Here is a 26166-nt window from a genome sequence, read left to right as displayed (position 1 = left end):
AATAAGGGTAATATATAAAGAGAGAGTTAAAAGTGGGGCCACTGCATGCTTCATGATTAAGCCTATGAATACTAAATACTACAGCTAAACCGCTTGGGGAAATGTAAGTATTTGGCTTCAATAATTTACATGTTAGAAATGTATGTGTAATAGCATAACCTCTCATAATTATTCATTTAATTATTTTCGGTTGACTAAATCATAATCTACAAGAGGGGACTATTCAATTCATCATCTAATGCACATCAGTTGATTAATTTAAAAAGCGCAATGTATATAATAAGTGTAAATCATTTAATTGTCTTCATAGCTCCATTGTAGAAGTTGTGAAGAAGACCGCAACTATTTTAATGAAACTATAACACTAATAGCCTGTTATAGGCTCACTTGGTTCAATAGCCTATTGAAATGTCCCAATTTCCGTCATCATAATCTTGGCCTATGTGACAGTATCTTAATCTTGGCCTATGAGACAGTAATTTCCATTAGTTTTCATTTACAGAGCAGTGCAAATGAAGGCATAAAACATTAATTTAATTGATCTTTTAATCAAATGAGAGTTAAACTCTATTTTTCGGCAAACAAATGTGTTTACTATTAAAATTAAAACATGTAAGAAATAGCGTATTGTGTGATTGTTCTTTTAAACAAAAGTTGTAATAATTGTAGTAGCATTAGTAAATAAACCGAACTTTTATTTTGACAGGTTGCCATGAGGACCTCTTAAGTTTCTGTAGCCTATTTATGATATGACGATCGTTTTACTCAAACGAAACAGTCAAATGCTCATGAAGTAACTCTCAGAGCAGTTCTGGGGATGATGTTCATATATTTATGTCCTCATTTAGTGACATGGCTGATGCGGAAAACACCGCGAGCGTCGCGCACTGTCAAAACCGCGCATCTGTGCCATTCACATATACAGAGAGACGCCGAACACATTGAGTCGATTTAAGTGTACTGACCTACTTTTGATTAATTCATCCAAACTTTGACTAATTCCGTGACTCCGCGTTATACAGTAAATGCTATTTATATGACTGGATTCCGCGATTCCCCCTGCGTTTCCCCCATCTCGGAAACCATAAATAGATAATATTGAGGTTTTTACAACTTCAGTGTAGTGGATTGTAATTTATTGCAACTTGTGCAAGGTCTTTGAGGGAGAACTGATGCGTGATGAAGCAGCACCAGTTAGCAAGCGCTTTCGGTGTGAGAGCCCCTTTAGTCTTCCACGTTGATTGGTCGGACTCCTGACTCTCAACAAATCAGATGCGCGGTGGGCGGAGACTGCTCTAGGCCACAGAGTGGTGAGTTCCGACAGGCTGCATCAGAGCCAAATAGCGCGTTTCAAAATTAAATAATTTTATCGGCACATCGGTTTTGAAAATGGCCAATACCGATTATCATAAAAATGCTTAATATCGGTGCCAATAATCGGCCAGGCCGATAATCGGTCGACCCCTATTAATATGTGCTTTATAAATACTTATAAACAGCCAATATGCATGCTAGTTAATAGTGAGAATTGGTCCCTAAGCTAAAGTGTTACCGTTTCAAGTTTACAATTAGGACAGTCCACCAAAAAAACAATTCTGTCATAATTTAAATGTTCTTTTTTCATTTTTGGCTTGAGTATCCCACAAATTAAATTAAATGTAATTCACTGAAAACACTAAACTTGTCAAGCTGGAGATAATGTATTTTACAAGTAAAGTGTCTAAAATGTTTCACTTTGAATCAAATGTAAGTTTACAATTGAAATCAGTGGAATGTGTTTTGCTACATAAAGTACAATATTCTCACCTCTTTAAACAAGTTCATGAAGCGCGGGCCGTACCTCCAGGGCTTGTGTCTGTGGCACTGCAGGGAGCTCACTGTCATCTGTGTGGCCCGCTGAGATGCAACAGCAACCATGAACACGGCGTCATACATGAGCGCAGCCTCGGTCTGTGGAAGGAGAGAAGAATTTACATACAAAACATGATCTAAATATAATCAAACTTCATTATGCATTAATATACTGGCAGAAGGTGTTTTTCCTTCACCATTTGCACAATACTGGATGTTATGTAACGTTATTTAAGTTTAATATCCTTTCCATCTGATCACAGTAAGAGAGCCCCTCCCCCGTCCCCTGCTGCACTCACCTTATGTTTCTCTGGGTGTTATTCAGTGCTAAAATGTGACCTGGATGGTAAAAATAGATTTGAATAAATCTCCCGATGCTTCCTGCTTTAAGCCCTTCATGCATGTCTAACGAGGCTGAGTGTGCTAGCAGTATCTACACTGCCTTCTGGAGGACGGGTAGATTAGTCAACATCGGTGAGACTTAATCCCAGTTATTCTAACGGTGAAGGAAGGGCTTAAAGGGAGAAGTTAGGCTCCTGTTTTAGTTCTGGTCTATATGTAAATGTGTGATTGGCTCATTTTAATGTGTGTTCACACAGTAATGTCTGCAATCGACAACTGTAACTGATGTGACTCCAAATTGTCCTGTTCATGCAATATCTTACAGAAGCGGATCAAATACGGTCTATAACACACTTTTCTATTTTCTAATTTTGTGACTCTTAGAATCCACCCTGAAAATTAAAGGGTGTCACTTCAGTTGAAAAAAACGAACTAGATGTGAACAGAAATATATGAGAGCAGACTGATCCTCACAGTCATAATGCCGCTCATCAGTCCACTCTCAGGTTTGGGTGGTGCCAGCTGGCGCTCCATGGACCACTTCTGGATCACAGACGCCACGTATGGATCATCTAGATTCAGGAGGCGGAACGCTGTCATGTTGACTCCACTATAGCGGTACGGCTCAAGATCCAAAGCAAACATATCCTGCAAGGCAACGAGAGTTTGTCCAGATTTAGCCTTAAGAGCTATGCAAACTTTGCACAAGATATAGACTCTTCATGCCATGTTTTTCCATTGCTGAAAAGGAGCCCTTGTTAGGAGTACACAAATCACGGTTGTACAAAAATGCAAGAATTGGCTCCATTTCGATTCATATGTTGGAATTTTTAATCAAACTGGCCACAATACAGAGGAAGTTGTACTGGACTTTGAATTACAGGAAGTAGAATTTACTGAATGACTAAATTAATCAGGTAATGCATTTTAGGAAATAAAGCGTCCATCTTCTATAAATCTGTATACTGTACACATGGTACAAAATTCTATAAAGGAAGGTGACATTTCTAATAAATCTACTGTAGTAAAGTTTGAGGTCGGCAAAGATTTTCATGTTTTTGATTTTAATATATGTTAATCTTAATATATGCTAAAATGCAATTTATCCCTGTGATGGTAAAGTTCAATTTTAGCAGTCATTACTACAGTCTTCACTGTTACACGATCCTTCAAAAAAAATTTGAATATGCTGATTTGGCGCTCATGAATAATTTCTTGTATTATCAATGTTGTAAATAATTGTGCTGCTTAATATTTTTGTGAAATATTTTGTGATTTTTTCAGTATTTTTTATGAATAGAACATATATTTTAAATACAATTATATTATAACAATGTAAAAAAGTCACTTCGGGTCAATTTAATGGGTCCTTGATGAATAAAAGTATTAATTTTGAACAGTAGTGTATCTGCTTGCCTGTTATTAACCTCTTAACTTTTTTCACCTCTTGTAATTTTCTGATAAGGTTGTCATGGCATGATTCAAAGTTTGTCTTGACGAACCTTTCTTTTTCTATAGTTAAAAATTAGACAATTAAAATGAGCAAATTTGCTCTGAATCTTAGTTAATTTCATTCTACTTTACTGAATTTAAATTCAAACTGCATTCTGTTTGCTACCGAATTTCAAATTCATTTGAAATCAGTTCTGAAAATTTGCACAATTCCCTCTTTTGTTCAGCCACAAGACAATCTTAATAGCTTTTTTTTTGGTTTAAATCTTTTCCAACAAAAGCTTTGGATTATGTGGTACAATTTCATGTGTCAGTGAGAATGTCAGAATATGACGTGGCCTATGATATTTAAAGCCCTGTGAACACTGTCAAACATACATTAGGATTATACAGTCTGACATGAAAGACAGTTGATGTCGCCCAGGGGTTTCATGTCTCAGAATGTCAATAGGCAAGGCAAGGCAAGGCAAGGCAAGTTTATTTATATAGGGTCGAATCATACAGTCTGACAAGCAACAATTATAAAAAACAGCAGAAAATCACTCACCCATCTAATGTTATGAAAAGCGCTCTTATTAATAGTAAGCTGTCCGCTTGTCAGACTCACCAATGTAGTGAAGAAGAAATGGTAGTACTCCGTCATCATACCCATCGACATCAGCTGTGGGGGAGAAATATAACAAAACATTTTCTGGGAAGGATTCGAAAAAAAAAGAAAGTAACGATTGGCTGAGTGTGAAATAAGAGAGTTTCAGCAGTATTAAGGAATGAAGGCAGCATGGCACAAACTGTATTACATCTTTCTGCTTTAAAGTAGAGCTCTGAAATCCTGCTGCGCCACAGCATGCAAGAGCACTTCACTCTCATTTTCAATCCATTTCCATCTGTATGACGTACTTTGTGAGTTCAATGAAAGTTCAGAGTGAGAATCTACAGAAATAGTGCCGCACCTGTTTGAGAAGCTCGGCGGCTACTTGGTAGGAGCAGTCGAAAATAATGTAAAACTCTTTTTCTTTCTTCATCTCCTTCAGCAGGGGGCGACTGTCGCCTCCTCCCGACGCCAGTTGGCGAATACGAATCTTCAGGTTGTTTTTGGACGGAGCTTTGATCAGTTCCTGCATACGCATCAATCCTTGAAACAAGAGAACACAAAAGAATGATCGAAGGTGTGGGGCAATGGAAGAGAAACACAAACTCATCACGAGCTGCAGTAATTACACTTTTGATTTCCCCAGTGTGATAGCAGATGTTTACGGGGACGGTAAATTGGGACTCATCTATTCCGTTGATACATAACAATCAGATGCTTTTTTTTCGGCTTCTCTTTAATCAAAACAGTCTATAGTGGCAAAAAGTGTTGCAATAAATTGTAGCAGGTCAAAATGTTATCTAAATGCTGAATAGACCTGGGAAAGGGATGAAAATGACCGCGAGTCAGTTAGATAATATGATACTTTCACTAAAGTATAATTGCATACTGCTCTAAAGCTTTCTTATTGTTTCAACAGATTTGAGAATAATAGTAAAGGCTAGAAAAATCCAGAAATATCCTTTTAAAATGTAACATGCTGCAAGCCTAATGGTTTTGCCTAGGCCAGATCAAAAGTCCACAGGTCTCTGGGGTACAAACATCCACAAGGCAGCATGATGCAATGACCTCCAAAAACACACAATCTCAACTATAAGCCACATTTAACGACATCTGCACAGTACAGAAACTGCAGCTGTTCCATATTATATGCACCCACTCTCTTTTGTACTAGTTTTTGACTGTTTAAACTTTGATTTGATTTATAGCAACAATTTGAGAGTTCTAAGATGAGTGTTATTTTTGTATTATTTATATATTTATTAATATTTTGAAATAGCATTTATTTTTATATTTACAGTTTTCATTTATTTTTATTGTTTTATTAAATATATTAAAAATGAGCATTTTTTTGTAATAGTTATGCGCTTTCTGTATTTTTTATTCATTTTTAAATATGTTTAATTAGCTGTAACTTTAGTTTTAGTTTTAGTAATTTTACACTGAAAAAATATAGAAAAAAAAATTTCACTCAGAAAATGTAAGTAACATATTAAGTCAGATGTGAAATTTTGAAGTAGAAATGGAATTGTCTGGTAAAATGTACACCAATAATTTGTTTTATTTACACCTGAAAAAAACACTTTTATAGTGTACCGCTTAACTTATTTTATTTCAGTTTTTGTGCCAAAAGAACATTTCTAAAATTTATCTGCCCAGCTCCCACTGCTTCAAGTTCAAGTTCTTCATCTATTATTTATATTTAATTTTATTTCAGCTTTATTTCTTTATTTAACAATAACAACACTGCTACAGACTATCTTGCAGATCACACAGATGCATTAAAACATGATAACCTTTTGAATGAACATCGATTCGGACTCAAATTACCTCCTTATGAACTCATCAATTACTTTAGGACATTAAACAAGCTCAGATTCGGGGTTCCTGCATGAGCTTATATCATGAGACTCTGATATGGAACCATCGGTTACTTTTTATTGGGCTCCAGTACATGTAGGGGCCCCTGGGAGTCACAAGGGTGAAATCAAAAGCTTCTTCATTGCTCCTGTTTCCTTGTTTTTATTATTCTATATTATTCACTTTATATTCTCAAAATCGTATTTTGTTATAAACCACACGTCAAGGTCATACAGTATGATTATATTGAATGTGCACATAAAGGTAAATGGTTTCCTGGTGCAGGATCTGATTAGACCATCTAAGCTACCTGATTTAATTTATCAATTTAATAATTTGTCATTAAATCATCATGGCTTTGTATTAACACCCTTGCTGTTTGGTACATTCTAAAACTAGCCTTAAATATTAATCGCTACCAAAACTCAAAGGGATCAAAATTGGATTACAGAATTTTATATTTTGAAGAAAATGTCCCATGCAAGATCAAAGGGAAATTCAATAAAAGTAGCGGCAGACTAATAGGGACATGAATTTCTTATAAAGGCTGAGCTACTACACAAGTTCATTGTAAATGACACGCATAAAGAAATATGTCGGTCATAATAATGCCCAATAATACAACCAAAACACAGATTTGAGCAATAAAACTGCTTTGATGCTCAGAAAAAAAAAGGTATGAAACCACTTTTAGTCACAGGCTACAGTTATTTGCCTTGATTTAGTCTTGGTCATATAATGATGTACTACTTCCATGCAATGATAAGATCATAAATCAGGCTATCAAAGTATGAGATTTCTAGACATAAACACACCAAAAGTAGTGTGTAACTTGTGTTTTCAAACAGATGGCTTACAGGAATTCATGACAAATCACACTACGGCAGAGATGGTGTGATGTGTAAATACTAGGGTAAATTTGCGCTGGCATCTGTTCCCTGAGCTCCCCTAATGATTTCGATCCAAGTCACTGGCTATGAATCAGACACACTAATCATTTTGAAACTGGTCAATCTGACACAAATTTTATCTGCAATTTCTGCAAAGACATTGGCTACAGTGTCACCATGCTCATTTTAAGCTGTAGAAACAGAAGTATTCGCAGGGCAATTTTCCATTTGTTTTGCCTTACGGTTCTTTGTTTTTATGTGTTATTAAACACTAGATTTGTTTGTCTGCATTTGATTTGCTCTCCAAATGAGTTTGCTGCCATCAGGGAATCTCTTGAAGTGTGTTAGTGAACTACAGCATAACGCCGAATTTGCATATAATATGATTATTTTGATAAATTGTGTTGTCTTTTTGCTGCTTTTTTTAATTGACAGGAAAGGGGGAGTTGGATCAGGATGTGACAGGCCAAATTTTCAATCATAAAACAACATATAACACATAATGCAATGACTGACTTGAATTTGTGGATCATATACGATGATATTTTATTGGATAATATTATTTTATCCCCCTCTGCATTCTCCTGATTACATAAAAAAGAAGTAATCTCAGAAGCAGAGAAAGTTATTACAATTTGAGTGATTTGATAACAACTATTTTTTTTCTTTAGAATAATGCACACTAATGAATTATGCACAATACTGACCAGACACAATTTATTCAAATGCAGGTGATTTATATATACAGCTATTGTTTGATTCTTCTGATAGAGTGTGAGAAATGGACATCTCGTTGAGAGAAAAAATTATAATTAATAATCTGAATAACTATCACACTCACTACATTTCTTTAATATGAGCCAGGCCTGTGAAATAAACAGCTGTAATAACAACGTGAGACGATATTCAATATTCAGTCAATATTTCACTGTTTTCAAAACCATTTTGGTTTAGAAAAGGTCACATAGTCAGAATATATAGAAAATGAAATATGGTATTGAAATGAAGATGTCAAAAGGAAATAAACTGATAAGGTTAAATGTGAGTTAAACCAAACTGACCTAGAGAAACAAATGAATACTTGCCACCTGAAATCACATTAAACTTGCCAATGCTGCATCTGAAAGGTTTCACCACTGTGCATTTTAAAGCAGGGATTTAATGCAAAGAAATTGAATGTAAATGCTGTGAGTGACAGCGCCCTGCTAATTAAAGCAAAACCAACATTTACACATTCACGGGTTGACTGTGTGCAATGTCTCATCTATAAATTTGCTGCTAGCAAACCAGTTACAGAACTGTCCTATATCAAACATTGCCAGAACAGAAAATGCAAGTTGACAACAAAAATATATAAAATGCATGAGGGGATCCCTGCTGAAAACACTAGCTTAGACCACCACGCATATCCAAACCAGTTTATGCTGGTTTAATATTTGTCTATGCCAGCATGTCCAACAAGCTTATGTTTGAGAACCAGCATCCAAAACATATGATGCCACAAGCAATGCTGGAGTTACTGTTGAATTCAGTTTGAATTCCCACTTGCTTCAAATATAATAGAATGTAAATATATGTGGACATCAGTTACTCTTTCCAACAGAAAAGAGGATTTCGGTATAAATGTTGTGGCCTGCAGTGTCCCATTTTAAAGCTCAAAGGTGTGAAGATCCCACTTCAAAAAGCCTCTCAACAAAACCTCAAAAAAGCTCATTGAGCTGCCCTTCAAAAATCCCTTTTTAAAAACTGCCACCCTTTTCTAAACCATAACAGTCACTCACCTGTGCTGTCCTCGTAAACCACAGTAACAGACTTCCATTTGTAGAAAATGACAATGTCCAGGATAGCCCTGCTTATGGAGGTGTACTCAGGGTAGAGGTTAATGTAAAAATTGTCCTTATTTTCCACAGACGGGTGTTTCCAGTGCGTCTGGATGTGCGGCACCTCTAGGGCATTGCAAATGGATTGGACGGCACTGACCGAGGAGCTGTGAGAGGGGCCGAAGACCGCAGCGACCCCCAGGGCCAGCTGGTCACATACTGAGAGAAGAAAAATAGAGAGAAAAGGCGGGGAAGAAAAACATGTGACACGAAAAACTATGTGGTGGTATGAAAAAAAGGGAAAAGAAAAGCATAGAACAAAGCATGCACATAATAAAAACAATAGTCTAGCCTTGTTAGTTCTGCTAAGTTTACATTACATTAGATTGTAATGGTATTTTCCATGGAAATTGTTGGTGTATAAGTTCATCAGAGGTACAAATAATGTTTTTGTTGTGATACCTAATAGATATGTTGAATAAAATAGTTTTGAACATAAAATTGCTAAGTAAAAAAAAAATAAAGTAGCTAATTTTACATCTGCCCCCTTAAAATGTTTATTTTGGATTGTCCAACATCAAAGGAATTGACCTTTCCAACTGCATTTAATAATTTCAAATAACTATGACATAACACTGAACTGATATTTAAATAATAATATAAAATATTTATGTTTAATAAATAACTTCAAACCAAGAAAAGGTTATAATGAATACATTAGGTATATTCACCTTCGTCACAATTTAGGCAGTTTTTATAGAATAAAATTGTAAAATAAATACAAAATATAAATAAAGAGCCATACCCCTTCTGGAGGCTTCAAAGCTGTCAAAGAGGTTTACTCTCTGGATATCGTAGGTCAATGTGGTGTTTGGCATCAAGGTTCTGTTTCGGTTGATACTTGTAACTGCAAATTTAAAGGCGAGTTCATCTATGCTGACTGGTTCATTCTCCCGCGTCTCAAAGATGCCCCCTTCAATCAAAATAAAGAATTAAACTGTGTTAAGCAACAAGTAAAACCGTTCTTTCAAGTCAGCAAGTACAGTAGATGTCTAGACATGTGCTTAAAGTAAAACACATTTGAAAACCAGTATGAAGCTAATGAATTAATAAAGTTAAAATCAAAGTCCTAGTAATGCATAAATCTCATTAAAATTCAATTCAAAGCACTAGTGCCAAGCTAATTCTAAGGCAAACTGAAAAAGAAAAATACAGCTTTTGATATTATTTAAAACACATTTAAAAACAGTGGCTAGCTAAATGTACAAATGAAACAAAATTATTGTCCAGGTAATGGATAAATTCCAGCTCCACACTAATTCAAAAGAAGTTACACAATAGTGCCAAGCTAATGCTAAATACAAATCAATTCCAAGTTAATGTATTTTTTAAAAAGCAGAATCCAGCTTTTGTTAAAGACGCATAAAAAAAACAAAGTAAACGTACAAATAAAATTAAAATTGGTGTCCTGGAAATTGATATATTTCAGTTCCACACTAATTTAAAAGCAATTACAAACATAGCTGATGCTAAATACAAATAACATCCAAGTTAATGCAAAAGCATACTGAAAAACCAAAATCTAGCTCTTGTAAAATATATTTAAAACCATCTGTAATAACCACTAAATAAATAACTTTTCCAGAAATGCTCCATTCATACACATCCCAACAAGAAAGGAACAAGTTGTCTAAAACAGGTAAATGCCCACATCTATTTGACATATGACATTGTTGTCCTCTCTGTTTACAATCATCTAAAACAAATCTTGACTATTTTTATATTGTCAGGGTTCTGTCACTTCGGTCTAGTTTATTCATGGTTTTGTGACGGAGCCCTGACACTCCCTTCTTGTCTTGTTTTCTGGTCGTTCTGTCAGGGTTGTGGGGAGAAGGGACGAGGCGAGGACTCGAGGTACTGCAGAGAATGGGCTTTTATTAATAATAAAAATAAACAACACCAACCAAAACTACCCCGTAGGGGAAAACAGACTGGCAAGGCAGGACAGGACAGGGCAGGGCAGGGCAGGGCAGGGCAGGGCACGACTTCACACCGGGTAAAGACGACGACAAACTGGCACAGGACTGCAAACACAAGGAGATTATAAAGGGAGCAAATGAGGAGGGTAACGAGAAAACACAGGTGGGACAAATTAACCAATAATCAGGAAACAAGGTGGGTGGGGTCAAGACAATTTGCATGAGAGCACATGGCATATAGAACTAAATAAGATAAGCCATGTGCTCACACAAAAACAAAAATGAAAGCACGCAGCCAGTGAAAAAACACACAAGCTGTGTGCAACACAGAGCAAAACAAAACAAGAAAAAGCACGCGGCTGAAACCTGAACCACATGCCAAACAAAACACACACACACAGAGGACAGAGGAGCGCACGGCCCGAGCGAACTCGAAATCGCACGCTCCCACAGCAAGAACAAACCTGGAGCGTGAGTGTCCGAACCCCGACATGAAACCAGAACAGAGTCTGAACAAGACAGGAGTGGGGAAGTCGTGGCCTAATGGTTAGAGAGTCGGCCTTGTAATCCAAAGGTTGCGGGTTCGAGTCTCCGGCCGGCAGGAATTGTAGGTGGGGGGAGTGAATGTCCAGCGCTCTCTCCACCCTCAATACCACGACTGAGGTGCCCTTGAGCAAGGCACCGAACCCCCAACTGCTCCCCGGGCGCTGCAGCATAAAATGGCTGCCCACTGCTCCGGGTGTATGTTCACGGTGTGTGTGTGTTCACTGCTGTGTGTGTGCACGTTGGATGGGTTAAATGCAGAGCACGAATTCCGAGTATGGGTCACCATACTTGGCTGAATGTCACTTCACTTCACGAGTGCCGGGATCCGAACACCACGCCCCAACATGAAACAGAGCACGCAGACAAGAGAGCGCGCAGCTCGAGCACACTCGAAGCCGCGCGCTCACCAGAAAACTAGACAAGAAGGGAGTGTCAGGGCTCCGTCACAAAACCATGAATAAACTAGACCGAAGTGACAGAACCCAGACATATATGGTGCAAAGATCCTAAGACACGTGTGAAGAATAAATTACTTTTCTCAAGGTTATTCTTTGCTGATCACTGTTCATGAATGATATCGTCTGTCAAACAGTTCTGTTTTTGTTAATGTTGCCATTTATTATTAAGAACATAAAAGAGAGTGGCTTGTCTATTGCTAACGAGCATGTAAGAAATTAAACCAACCATTTTATGAATCTTAATAATTCATAAGAAAAACATACAGCAGATTAAAATGTCTGTTTAACTTAGTATGATATGATGAATCTAAATGTCAATACCAATATGTGATGTCAGTCCCTTACAGGTTTCTGCAGGTTATTTAGCAATCCCATAGCATTTAGAAAATCTGAAATGGCAAATCATGCAGATTTAACCGCTTAAGAAATTCAGACTAATTGGCCAACACCGTGTTTGACCTTTAACATGCCATTTTTAAATCACTTCCCTTGCTGACAGTGAAGCTTATTCTCAAAACTGCACAAGGTTAATCAACATCATCTCTTCTCAATGATCACATGCAAATCAGACAGTCATGAACATCAAAACAAACTGTTCACACCGGAATCAGCAAATGATCATTGCCAAAACACCAGAATATGCCAATCAAGAACCAAGTCAGTCGAGTGCAAAGTCAATATGACGTAAATGTCTGGAGTAAGTGGCCAAGACATTCAGTGGAGTATATCTCCAGAATTATGCATGAGCATCTGGTACCACACACATTGTTATGTCATATTACTTGTAACGCTGCAGATACTAGAATTACACATCATACGAATACAATGCAAAACGTCTAGATCCGTCAGGAGGACATCCACCTAAGATCAGACTCTATTCATAGGCGGCCAACAAACAGGTCTCAGCAGGAAATAATGGGCCATTAACTCGCCAATAAACAACCAACCTCCAACAGTGAAAGTGACAGATTGGCTCTTTAACGAAAAGACTGTGAATGAAGATAAGAATAATTAAATGGAAATGTTAATGTGTGTGAGATGAAGCTCATCAGAGTGTAGATACGAGCTTCTGTGAAACCCGGTCTCAGTGGCTTGTTTTGGCTTTTTGAATGTTGAATTGGAATGAGCAGGACTTAAAGCCAAGCCAGAAAGTCCTGCTGTGGATAACACCGTCTGATGTTCAGATATTCCCTCGGGAGAGTGTGGACCAAGCGCTCCACACAGGGAGAAAGGAGAGGAGATTTTGTCTGTGAAAATCTGATTGCTTTCATATAGAGGGAGATGGTCAGACTGGGTCGGATTGGGAGGCTGGAGATGAGAATGAAGCCTGAAGCTTTTCTAGATGAGGCAGATGCACTAACATGAAGGAGAGTTGATAATAATGAGTCTGGCAGCAAACAAGTCTCGGTTCATTTTTGTGGAAGTATTGGATCTACGGTTTTGATATGTTTATTTACTCTTTTTCCACTATGACTAAGAAGTCTGATCCCTCATTGATCTTTTATTATCCTGGACACACCAAATCCATCTAGCTTCACTTTTCCTTTAATTGGCACATTAAGAGGCAGCCATTGGAACCGAATAGATTTACAGTGTCTTTAAGACATCAGCCGACATTAGAGCGGAATGAAAAAGCCGACAGAGTGGCATATACACTTTTGTATGTGTGTGTAGGCACTGTGATGGTTACTTGAGCATGCTTTAATGCTTTATTTCTATTCATTGGAAAATAGTTCCCTAGGGATGTCCAAAGCCTCTGCCATTCACCTTGGAGACCGCAGCTTTAATGAATCCATTTTCTATCATGACGTTTGTGTCATTCGCCCTTGTGATAAACAATAAGTTAACAAGAAATGTATGGGCTTTGAATCTACATGCTTTTATGTTGAGGCAGAGCTTTGCATATTTTAATGATTTAAAAAATATTCTGTTAATACTTTATTTCACATCAAGGACCATGTTCATCTCAAACGGTAACAAACTGAAAGAAAATGTAAATGCATGACAGGGTTATTATAGTTGACATAAAATAAAAAATAACATTTTAATTCAGGTATTTAACAAGGCAACATTTCTCATTTTCGTTTAGTTTAACTTGATGTACTAAAATATCTCAAACTTAAAAAATGAAGAAAAACTACTGTATATAGATATATTTAAAGATAAAAACATATAGACATTTAAAAACAAAAATGACAGGAACACAACAAAAAACTAAATTACTAAAACATTAACTAAAATTAACATGAAAGCAGAACTTAAAAAAAAAAAACTAATTTAAAATAATAACAAAAACTAGAATAGCATATCAATTAATACTAAAACAACATTTATACTAAAACATATGTGACCCTGGCTGTAAAAACCCAGCTAGTCATTTTTCGTTTTCTACATAAAATATTCCTTCAAAAGGTAAAGAACATTCTGTGAAAATGTAACATAACCTTGATAACTTTAAGGCCATGTCAAAGATTGAAATCATAGTGAAATTAATGTTTGAAATCAAATGTTGATGCTTGCCTGGATTTCACAGAGAGTGTCAAATATACAACAACAACAAAAACCCTTCTGCAGATCCTCTGACCACATAATGCGTTACTGTCAAATAGTTGTACAGTTAATAAGGAACTTCTTGTGTTTGAAGTGTTTAATAAAATTCTCACCTGCTTTTGGCACCCTGGACTGTACACTTTCCCCGCAGCAGCTCTCTCTGTGATTACAGACGTTTTTCCACTACTTTAAAGTAGCGTTACTGATGGAACTCCTCCATGCACAGCTTACAGACATGAATACTCGACTGTGAAACTTGTTATAGATTATATTCATTATCGATTATTAGCTGTTTTGTCAATATTTTATCACTACCCCAGTTCAATCTAGTCTAGCAGACAGTATACAGTTCATCCTCCACAACAGCTGAAAATTTCCCCAGTGGACAATTCATTTATGCAGTTCATGTAAGTTTAATGTGGAGCATGTCCTGTCTCCTCCCAGAACCTGTGTGGGTGACAGGTAACACACGCAGAATGCAGTGCCTCCTCTCTGGCTTTGATCAGCAGACAGTTCAAAGACTCCCAGCACTGGTCCAAGCAAGTGCTAAGCATGTTTTAGCAGGCAACACAAACTCCAGTGTTTGGCTACAAGTAGTAGCTGCTGCTATAGGCCAGGATTTCAGTTTTATAGATGCCATACACTTCCAAATATGCAGCGACCTGCATTCTAAAATGAAAAAGGCAGGTATATATTTTCATGTACCATATAAAGACCCAATTTATACTGTGCAAAATGATATTTTAAATAGGCTATGTGTAAAAGAATATTTGGAAACATTTAGTTTCCATTTTCTTCATTATGACTTTTATTACTTATAGTATATTATTACTTTTTTCTACTAATTGTAGTACCCATGCTGTTAAATGTATTAGTTATTTGTGTATTTATTTTAATCATTTGAATCCTTTTTATATTTTATTTACCTTAATCAATTTGTTTTTAGTCTAATCTTATTTGAACAATTTACAATTTATTACAATTTATATTATTCTTTTGTTTTATGGATCTAAATTTTTCTACAGACCCCTGTTAGACAACCCCTGCAACAGGCAACATAGTGCAGACCACAGATATCACAGTATAAATTCTAAACATGCAAGTAACTTTTAAAGGCCTAATTTGACTGTCAACAAATGCTTGCGTGGAAATATTTGCTTCAGATTTTTTCTTTCATTAAAATTATTCACACATAAATAACCATCCTACAGAGGTTAGGCAGCTTTCACATTTAAATTGATGTAAATTAGCTGAATTATGGGCAATTTTCACCAGTCCAAGACTGTGCTACTCGATGCATAGTCTTTTTTTAGCTCACAAGACCTTTGTGTCGCTTTCTCATTCTTGCACATTTTATGCATTCTCATTTTCCCTAGGAACTGGATAATGAAGGAAACAGCAGGTCTTTTCATTCATAAAATACTGGAGTTTTAGCAAATAGCTATAATAAATACCCTAATAAAGAATGTGCGCAATAATAGTTAAAAGACTTTCTTTAACATTTCTTTATAGTCAAAAGTCAAATTTTTCCAAAATTAACATCTCAAAGGCCTTTTGGAGATGATATCTGAATGCAGACCCGAAATGCTCTTGGTCTTTAAGTGCCTTAATTTTTTCCTCAATTACTGGAGTTCAATGAGCTTCAATGAACTCAATACGATTAAACCCTAAGATATGAAAAAAAAAAAAAAAACGGCACTGAAAGTGACACCACGTCTAAAACACATTCTTTCCGAGTAAGTACATACTTTGTCACCATTTAAAAAGTTCCATATAGTTTGAATGCGTGTCATATAAATGTAATCCTGGCATACTATATTATTCATCGTGTTGTTATAGTCCTGTGACCTACAACATTAGTTGTGCTGCTATTCACAACTCCTCTCCCGTGGCTGAATGGGATACACACTTCAGAATCACATGAATCTCATGAAGATTTCAAGAAATAGTAAACCATACGGGCTAGGGCTGCAACTAACGATTATTTTAATAATCGATTAATCTGTCGATTATATTTTCGATTAATCGATGAATCGGATAAAAAACCAAAAATAAGGCATTCATTTCCAACCCTTTATTCAAAAACAGAACTAAAATATTTAGAAAGTGCACAAACACGTTGCTCCTTGAACATCCCAGAGCTGTTATAATAATAATAAAATAAAATAAAAATGGACCAACACAAAAAACATACACATGTATGCTTTACATCTGCCAAATATATAGACTTTTTTTTTTTTAAATAAAGTGCCACCTGAGCTGCCAGAACAACAGGGGCGTGTCTAGAGCATTTTAAATGGGGGGGGCCAGTCTGGGGCACTGCCTCAAAAGAGGGTGGCCGGGGGGAGGGGTTGGATACATGATGTTAATAGGCCTATATTATATAGGCTATTAATTGCACAGTGAGAGATTCATTGGTACGCACAGAACTTTGTGAGATCGCGATGAACAAAGAGTGACAGCTTTATTGGTTATGAGCACTCTTTGCAAGCTTTCTAGGCAATCCATTTAAAATGTAGAACTTTGTTTTTTGCCCACACACGTTGCAAAGTTTTGGGAATGACATCTGCATATTTATGCAGGATTCGCTCTCGAAGTATCAGTATATTGATAGTAATAGAAGGGACAAAATATGTGAAAATGTGCATTAAGAGAGCACCCCCACTTATTTCAGAAGCATGCAGCTTTGGTGATTATTTCTGGAACCTGGTTGATATGCTTCTATAACTATATACAAAAACAACAAAATACAAATGCACTACATAAAATAATTTAATAAATGCATATTTACAATTTAAGCACTTAACTAAAATAAGTATTAATAAAATTAATAACTAGAGAAGGCTAACTATATTCAGTTTGCTTCCATTTAGTGAGAAAAGCCTACTCTTCACTTGAATTAGAAAAAAAAAAGCTTTTCTGGTCTTCAGTGATGCGAGGATAACGTTTGAGCATACACACAATATCTGAGTAAGACCCGAGCCAATTCATAAAAGAACAATGTAGATTTAAAAGCACACGTCCAGTTTTGTGCGAGTGAAGGAAATCCGCTTGCGAGTGGAGAGATGCGTGCTCGCGCATTACGTGATCGCGTAACATTATGCGCTCTCGACATCTGTCATTTAGATCACGCTAAAATGCCTAAAATTAATAAAGAAGAGAAGTAAGCGGCCCTAGGTAGCTGACTACACATGCCAAGATACGCCAGATGCAGTTAGAAATTTATTAAAAACAAGCCTATCGCAAGACATCTGAGGGGGCACCTAACCACGTAGACACGCACCTGCAGAACAATAAATAATTTATAAAAAGTAAAGAACAATACAAATCAGAAAATTTAACAGGATTTGTTTGAATGTCAGAACTTGTTCTCTACACTACACTGCAGACGCACACACTCGCAGATGCACACACTCGCAGACGCACACACTGACACACACACACACACACTTACTTTGTTCAGACACTTTGCATTGCAGTTAACACACTTTTTCTGTTTATTTAGTGTGAAATGCTCCCACACCTTGGATGACTTGGGTCGCACGGATTTCTCTGCCTCCCATGTATCTTTCCTCTACCTCCGCTCGTTTTTTATTTTAGCTCCGCCCTGTCTATGAGGCGCCGAACTCTGCTAGCATCCGAGCGCGAGAGAGACCGACGCTGTATCCGAAATCGCCCCCTATACCCTCATTCACTATTCCCTACATTAGTCCACTCGTATAGTTCACTTGAAGGAGTGAATGAAAACGAGTGAGTGAATTCGGACACTGAATGCACCGGAAGAACTGCCGCTTTTGCATAGTTTGCTTCCTGTTAAATAATCATTCGAAACGGCATCTCCAAAATTAAGATTGAAGGATTTATCTTGAACTCTGTCAGGGAAATTATGTATAAACCCTAATAGTCAATTTACAATTAATTTTGTACCTTTGTTGTATTCCGCTGTATTACGCCGTGGACGAGCGCTTCTAAAATTAATGAATGGATATGATTCAGCTGCGGGCGCCATCTTCTGGCGAGACGCGGGAATTCATTCGGCGCGCGACTCTCACAGTGCATTCTGGGGATTCTCTAGCCGTTGAGTGTACATCGGTTGTACACTCGTTTTTGCGGTGCATTGTGGGATTGAATGAGTGCACTCGAGAACATCCACTAAGGTTTCGAACACCATTTGAGGGTATAGGGGGCGATTTCGGATACAACCCGAGTGTGTTCACTCCGCTCCGCGCTCAACTAAAGTTTTTTTTTTTTTTTTTTTTATAATCAAACGACTCCGCGTCGCGCGACACAACGAATCGATTATGAAATTCGTTGCCAACTCTTTTAGTAATCGATTTTTATCGATTTAATCGATTCGTTGTTGCAGCCCTAATAAGGGCACTTTTCCCTGAATACTGTAAATTCAGACATACTATTTTTTTCACATGCTGTTTCTTGTCAACTATATAGTAAGGAAATTGTGTATTTGGACATTGCCCAAATCTTTTGGCACACAATACGGATATTCAGTGACTTTTTTGAGTCTTCTAAAGTGCATTTGATCTTGTAATTCCATGAAGGATCTCAAACATTTCTCCGTGGTTTCAGTCAGGTACTGTTTTTCATTTTCCCCCGGATCATTCCGGGAGATGTTCGATTGATTCTATTCAATGTTACATATCTGTCAGTTCTAACAATACATCATTGTCATCAGCCACACTGCTCTTATCCAGACAGAATGCTCCACTCAACGATCAGTCCTAGAATGAAACATTACAGTAAGAATACACTGAACGCACAGGATTGATGTGGAAAGGTTTTTTATCCACCATCCACTTTTTTTTGGAAATATAACAACAAATTTCAACAGTTTATAAAAGAAAATATTTCACAAATGCAGAGGGCAGAACGTGGCTGATTATTACAATGTATTGTTATATGATTAAAATCAATATTTAATGTTGATGATTGTCACGGTGCACACACGAGGAGGATACAGGAACACGCAGACGAGGAGGTAAACTCAAATAATAGTCTTTAATGACGCAAGGCAAGGCAAGGCAAGGAACACCGGGGAGTAACGAGTAGACCAGGCGACACAAAACTGAACAGGCAGGAACTTAAATACACAGGCTAATGACTAAAACACAGCTGAACAGAATTAACTAATAATCACACTAAAAAAGGACTGGAAACAAACCAAATAAGGAAACATGAGGCGGGAACACATGACACACAAGACAGAGGACTGACAATGATGAGTTTCCCTTTTGCTCACGCAAAGTAATTATTCATATTTGAATCTGATAATTAATCATGGTGAGTTCATGTTAAATACATTTTGGTTCAGATTTCTCTAGATCTTCTTCATCACAGTTGTACTGGACACCTGATGGCCTGGATACATGGAGTTTGTTTACTAACTGCTAAATGAAACTGTTTGTTTATCTTGTTGTGATCCTTTTTGTCTGTTTATCTCTATTTCATGCTGCACTGCACTGTGACCGCTAGCTGTCTTGCTGTCATGACTGGATCGTGGATGAACACAGAGGCATTTTGTGTGTCATGGTTTGTTTCGTCATTCCAGCAGGGACTGCCTATTTAGATATATTAAATTTTTCCACTTGGTTTGCTTGTTTTGTTTTGTTGTTTGTTTAGAGCGCTGGCTGTCAACACTATATGAAGTATAATTAGCAACTTGTTAATTGCATGACACGGTTCGTGATCTTAACCTGGCAGCGCTTATAAGGGAGTGACCCACTCCACATAAAATAAATCATGTTTTCTATTGATCATTGATATTGAATATTGACATATTCACAATAAAACGGAAGTAGCACCAGATCTTGTCTTCCATATTGTGATGTACATCCAAACAGATTATTGAAAAAGAAAAAATTTAATAGCCCAAGGGAAGACGGTGCCCATGGAGTGCGGGGGTACTGAACAGAGTTATTTTTGCCACTTTATAGGCCTTGAACAAATAAATACACACAAAATCCTGTCAAGTATCCTCATAAATACAATAGGTCTTAAGTTAATGCAAACAGCTGAGAAAGAAAACTCATGTACATTTATTCATTTAGCTGACGCTTTTATCCAAAGCGACTTACAATTGCTATATATGTCAGAGGTCGCACGCCTCTGGAGCAACTAGGGGGTTAAGTGTCTTGCTCAGGGACACATTGGTGTCTCACAGTGGATTCGAACCCGGGTCTCTCACACCAAAGGCATGTGTCTCATCCACTGCGCCATCACCACCCCTGTAGAGTACAATATATGTACTCTATATTGGATACGGACAGCTCTTAAAGTGAAAGCAGTCTAATATTCCTGCTGTCTGTCACTCTCTCACTGTTTTTGACTAAATCACTTTTGTAACTTTAAGAAGAAATATAGATGCAAGCAGAAATTACCGGAGTTCAAGCTCATCTTAAGGCATTTAAGCACATAAGGAAAAATACATATTATATATACATATTATTTAGCAAGCCTGTAACCACCTTAAGTCAATGATTAAAAAAGCATTTTTGACAAATCCACGTAATTTACCATAGAAATATGTTTTTTTTAATGTTTATGACTGTTATAGCACCACCTTTAGTCAGATCTCCTTAAAACTTTGCATGCTTGTTTAGAATCACCTGTCACATGTGCTCACCAGGTTTTGTAAAGTTTTTCCTTTAGGCTGCGTTTACACTGCAAGTCTTAATGGACAGATCCGATCCAATTTTTTTTGGTCCGTCTGTTTACATTCACTTTAGACACGATTGGTATTCGATATCTGTGTTGACATTAATTCCCACCCAAAGGGATTGTCTGCAGTGATCGCTTATGCACATGGTAGACCATCGGGTTTTAAATGGCCGTGCTATTCAAATTCTTTATATAATTCACGTCGAATGGCCATTATTATTTTCCAGCATGGACAACGGCTGTCATGGATGTTTTGCAGCACAAAATTTGACTGAACGGATAAAGACCGGAAAATAACGGTAATTTTAATTTGTTGGACTATTTTATCTACAGCTGAGGTAGAATTCTTTAGTGAAATAAAGATGATATTTATTGAAATGAATTAACGAGAGAGAGAGAGAGAGAGAGAGAGAGAGAGAGAGAGAGAAAACGAACGAACGAACGCATGCACTCACGTGCGAGGGACCAAGTGATCGTGAAGTATTGCGAACAAGCGTTGGTTTAATTACAAAAACTACTAAGTTATCACCTCATTGCTGAGAAATATAATGTAACATTTAGCTGTTGTATTTTCAAAATACACGGGGCAGGGGTTGAAAATCAGCTCCTGAATGTGCAATTTCTTAGCTATATAAAGTGTCTATTTCAATAAAATGCGAGCGCATACAGCACGCCGCATTAAAACATTATTAAATAACTTTATGAGCAAACGTGTCACCCTCGCATTGGGAGTTCTGTGGAGAATCGGATATGTGTGTTTAGGCGTAGGTCGGATGTCCAGATATCGGATATGTATCTGATTTAAAACCACATTTGGAAATAGCTCTGATCGGATACGAAAAAATCGGATCTCTTGCGGATTTACCAAAGGAAAAATTTCAACATGTTTTTGATAATTATTGACCTAGAGAGTCCAGAGAATTGTACTGAAGTGTTTTTTTCCAGACTAAGCGAAAAACCTATGATTAGTTCAATTATTTAACAACCCATTTGATTGACAGAAGTGGTTCTAGAGGCAAAGTTGTCCGGAATTAGGGATGGGTATCGTTTACATTTTATCGATACCGATATCGATACTGCTATTTGGTGCAAAAAGATATGATGTGAAAAGTTGTTGAAAATTTCAAGTTATTTTTATTACTGCTGAACTTTAACAACTGTATTAAAGTTCTTCAGTCAGGAGTAGGGAGTTATTTTTCTCTTTGTATTTTATTTTATTAACATTTAAAGGGATCGTTCAACCATAAATGGAAATTGTTATCATCCACCACGCTCAAGTTGTGTTAAACCTGAAGTTTCTTTCAGTTTCTTTCTTCTGTTAAACATAAAAATTATTTTGACGAATGTACTAATTTTTATTCTTGTGCTGAACACAAAAGAAGATATTTTTTCTGTCAAATTACTTTCAAAGTTCAATACTTTGCTACAAATATTGTGGCTCTTATGATGAAATGATCAAAATGTTCCTCACTTGTAAGTCGCTTTGGATAAAACCATCTGACAAATGAATAAACGCAATGTACGCAGTTCTTGATTAATTAAAGTCATTAGTCTAGACTCTAGAACCTTTCTAATGCACAAATGCCCACGACAACAAATGCACACATTCAAACACACACAAACCTTCACACATTCAAACACACACAAACCTGCACACATTCAAACACACACAAACCTGCACACATTCAAACACACACAAACCTGCACACATTCAAACACACACAAACCTGCACACATTCAAACACACACAAACCTGCACACAAGTGACTGCTGAATACTCAGGTCTTCTCGGACACAGTCTTTTTCTTTCTCTCTGTTCTTCTTTTCAACATTTCTGTCACTGTCTATGATGTATTCCACACACTCCTCATAAAGACATCACAATGATTTCTGCAAACACACAGGCCAAATGCATCATCAAAGAAAAAACCTTCTTTCTCATTCAAATTCATGAAATCTTGTTCAAACACATCCCTTCTGACAAACATAAGAAAACCAAAGGGATAAGGAGTCAGCTTACATACCAATGCTCTCGCAGAGAAAGAGCCAGAGACATTAGCTATTCTCCATTCTCTCCGCCACTGTGATCGAACCCTTTGATTTTCTCATGGGGCTCATTCTAAATGCTCAAATTTGTTTATTGTTATTTCAAGCTCAATCTATAAGAGGCTCAATAAAAGTGAGTTCTGATGCAAATGTTTACAACCTACATTAGTCATTAATTATTTGACAAATACTTTGTAAAGTGTTAAAAAAAGGATGTGACTTTAGAAACCAGGTTCCTAATTCACCATAGCCGTACAGACTTTTAGGGAAATTCTGCTGATGGTCAAAGAGCAGTGCCATTTCACAGTGCTGAACATACATCTGAGGCCACATGGATCCACATCTAAAAGGATTAATTTCCCCTCATAGCCTGTGAAATACTTCCACCAGCACTGCACATTCCCTCAGTCAACACTGTGATACTTCCAGAGCCCAGAGATTATTTTAAACCACTCTCAGGAATGAGCTGATGCAGCTCTATATTCACAAAATATTCTCTAAGATTTTAAAAACAGCCATTTGTGCAGAGTTGGATAATTACAAGATTTATAGAGATCTTAAACAAGAACACATGCGGTAATGGTGCTGCCCGACACAGTTGGACCAAAGCCCGACAATAATAAAATTACTGCCATACGGTCACAAACTCTGTGCTAGTAACCAGTGGGATGATAAATGGCATCGGCAGACATCCTATATAGGACACATTTATGATTTCATTTTCAGGGTAGACGAGTGAACAAATTTAGTTTTTTCCTTCATGCTGAAACTTTTAGATGACTTGTATTGAACCACTTAGCATTGTCTTGGACTCACTGGCATCATGCAAACACAGTTTACAGTTACTGTGCCATTGTAGAAATGTGATAATTAATTAAAGCCATGATAAAGCCAAAATTTATTTAGTATTTGAAAGTATCTGATAATATAGGGGTTAGATACTGTAGATAAAGCTTGTCATGTGTCCTCAAAAAAAAGTGCGGTTAATATAGCACCACTGCCATACAAAGAACCAGGGTTAGTTCCCCAAAAAATGAAAATTCTGTCATTAATAATTAATCACGTCGTTCCAAACTCATAAAACCTTTGTTCTTCTTCAGAACACAAATTAGGATTTTAGATTAAGACGAATTATACAAAATTTTACAAATGATACAAATTTGACAAAAAGTATTCTCATAGCTTATAAAACAACGGCTGAACCACTGATGTCACATGGACTATTTTAACGATGTCCTTACTTTTCTGGACCTTGAACATATCAGTTGTGTTGCTGTCTATGGAGGATCAGAAAGCTCTTGGATTTCAACAAAAATATCTTAATTTGTGTTCCGAAGATGAATGAAGGTTTTATGGGTTTGTAACAATATGAGGGTGAGAAATTAATGACAGAATTTTCAGTTTTGGGTGAACTATCCTTTTAAGCCCCTAGCTTATATGTGACCCTGGACCACAAAATCAGTCATAAGTCACATGGGTATATTAGTAGCAATAGCCAACAATACATTGTATGGGTCAAAATTATAGATTTTTCGTTTATGCCAAAAATCATTAGGATATTAAGTAAAGATCATGTTCCATGAAGATATTTTGTCAATTTCCTACCGTAAATATATAAAAACTTAATTTTTGATTAGTAATATGCATTGCTAAGAACTTAATTTGTACAAATTTAAAGGCAATTTTCTCAATATTTAGATTTTTTTGCACCCTCAGATTCCAGATTTCCAAATAGTTGTATCTCGGCCAAATATGGTCTTATCCTAACAAACCATACATCAATGGAAATATTATTTATTCAGCTTTTATGATCTTTAAATCTTGAAGATGATGAATAAAAATTGACCCTTATGACTGGTTTTGTGGTCCAGGGTTCTCGCAACAGTTCTTTAACTCTCTGGACTTTCTGACCACAGAAAAGCATAAAAGTGATTCAAAACAGCTTTTGCTATTGTAGTAAATTCCCATTCATAGCAAACATATAAGAGTGGGCTCCTCTTATGGTTCTACATGGCACCATTTGACAAAAGTGCTGTGTAGCACCTATAAAGGTGGTTTTCCTATGATTACAAGCCAATGAATGAACTTTTAGTGTTATTTAGCACCATTTTTGTTTGGAGTGTAATATAAGGATTTATTTTTAAATAAAGTTCTATATTTTTAAAAATGCAATATTCATTTCTTAGATAAAATTGTGGGTCCAATTCTTGCTATTAACAAACCATTAACTATGATTTTTGCTTCTATAATTTCCTAATTTGCTGCTTATTTATAGTCACTAAGGTAGTTGTTAAATTTAGGTATTGGGTAGGATTAGGGATGTAGAATTTGGTCATGCATAATATGTGCTTTATAAGTACTAATAAACAGCCAATATATTAACAATAGGCATGCTGATAAGCAACTAGTTAATAGTGAGAATTGGTCCTTATACTAAAGTGTTACCAAATTTTTAAATGATGGAAAATGTATTAATTTACCAAAAGTGTAAAGTACGGGTTACCTAAATAAAGCAAATAGTATTCAGCTGGTCGTGAGATCTCACAATGGTGGCTGCCACATGACGGACCAATTAAAACAACTCACATCTCTGATATGGAGATATTGTCATATGGGATTATCATAAAGTTATTAGATAAAGTTGTCATATTTTTACAAATGTAATATTCCACTAATCCACTTAATCTGTGATTAAGTATGCAAACATGACACAAAGATCACTACGGGAACCAGAAAGTATCCGACTTGATGTTTCAGTTTTCAACTCCTCCTTCAACTGCAAATGGCAAATCGAACTAATCGTTTACATCCAGCCACAGCAGAAATCAAACACACGCAAAGCAAGTAGTTTTCAGTTGGTCTTATAATCTCAAAGTGGTTGGTGCCTTGGGAAACACCTGCTCAAACTATTTTAAAACTGTAACAGGAGGGGCTTCAGTTGTAACTAACGTTAACACGGCTGTCATAATATGTTTTTATCAAAATGTGGACCTTTTTGAATTCTCAGAGGTTATGGAAATTGAAAGTGTAAAACCAGAAATGCATCTGGACCATTGTTTTACATTGTTGTTTACATCCCTCAAAATGGTCTAAACAATTAATTTAGAG

At 36.6% G+C, this 26166-nt stretch overlaps 1 protein-coding gene across 4 annotated transcripts in view; it reads right to left on the bottom strand.

Moving 5' to 3' along the window:
- Positions 1-26166, bottom strand: part of grik1a (glutamate receptor, ionotropic, kainate 1a) — a gene marked incomplete at its 3' end in the record, with an annotated part of 57137 nt that overhangs the window by 28773 nt on the left and 2198 nt on the right. For all 4 annotated transcript variants that reach the window (XM_079410378.1, XM_079410377.1, XM_079410380.1 and 1 more), the window contains 6 exons: positions 9610-9777; positions 8766-9023; positions 4596-4777; positions 4253-4306; positions 2668-2841; positions 1807-1950 (listed from right to left, as the gene is read on the bottom strand). In XM_079410378.1, the coding sequence (XP_079266504.1) occupies positions 1807-1950; positions 2668-2841; positions 4253-4306; positions 4596-4777; positions 8766-9023; positions 9610-9777 (980 nt within the window). The remainder of the gene's footprint in view (positions 1-1806; positions 1951-2667; positions 2842-4252; positions 4307-4595; positions 4778-8765; positions 9024-9609; positions 9778-26166) is intronic.

This window comes from Barbus barbus, assembly GCF_936440315.1.
Source record: "Barbus barbus genome assembly, chromosome: 47".
NCBI classification, from domain to species: Eukaryota; Metazoa; Chordata; class Actinopteri; order Cypriniformes; family Cyprinidae; genus Barbus; species Barbus barbus.
Note: the sequence above shows the minus strand (reverse complement) of the source record. Positions and strands in the feature narration are given on the sequence as shown.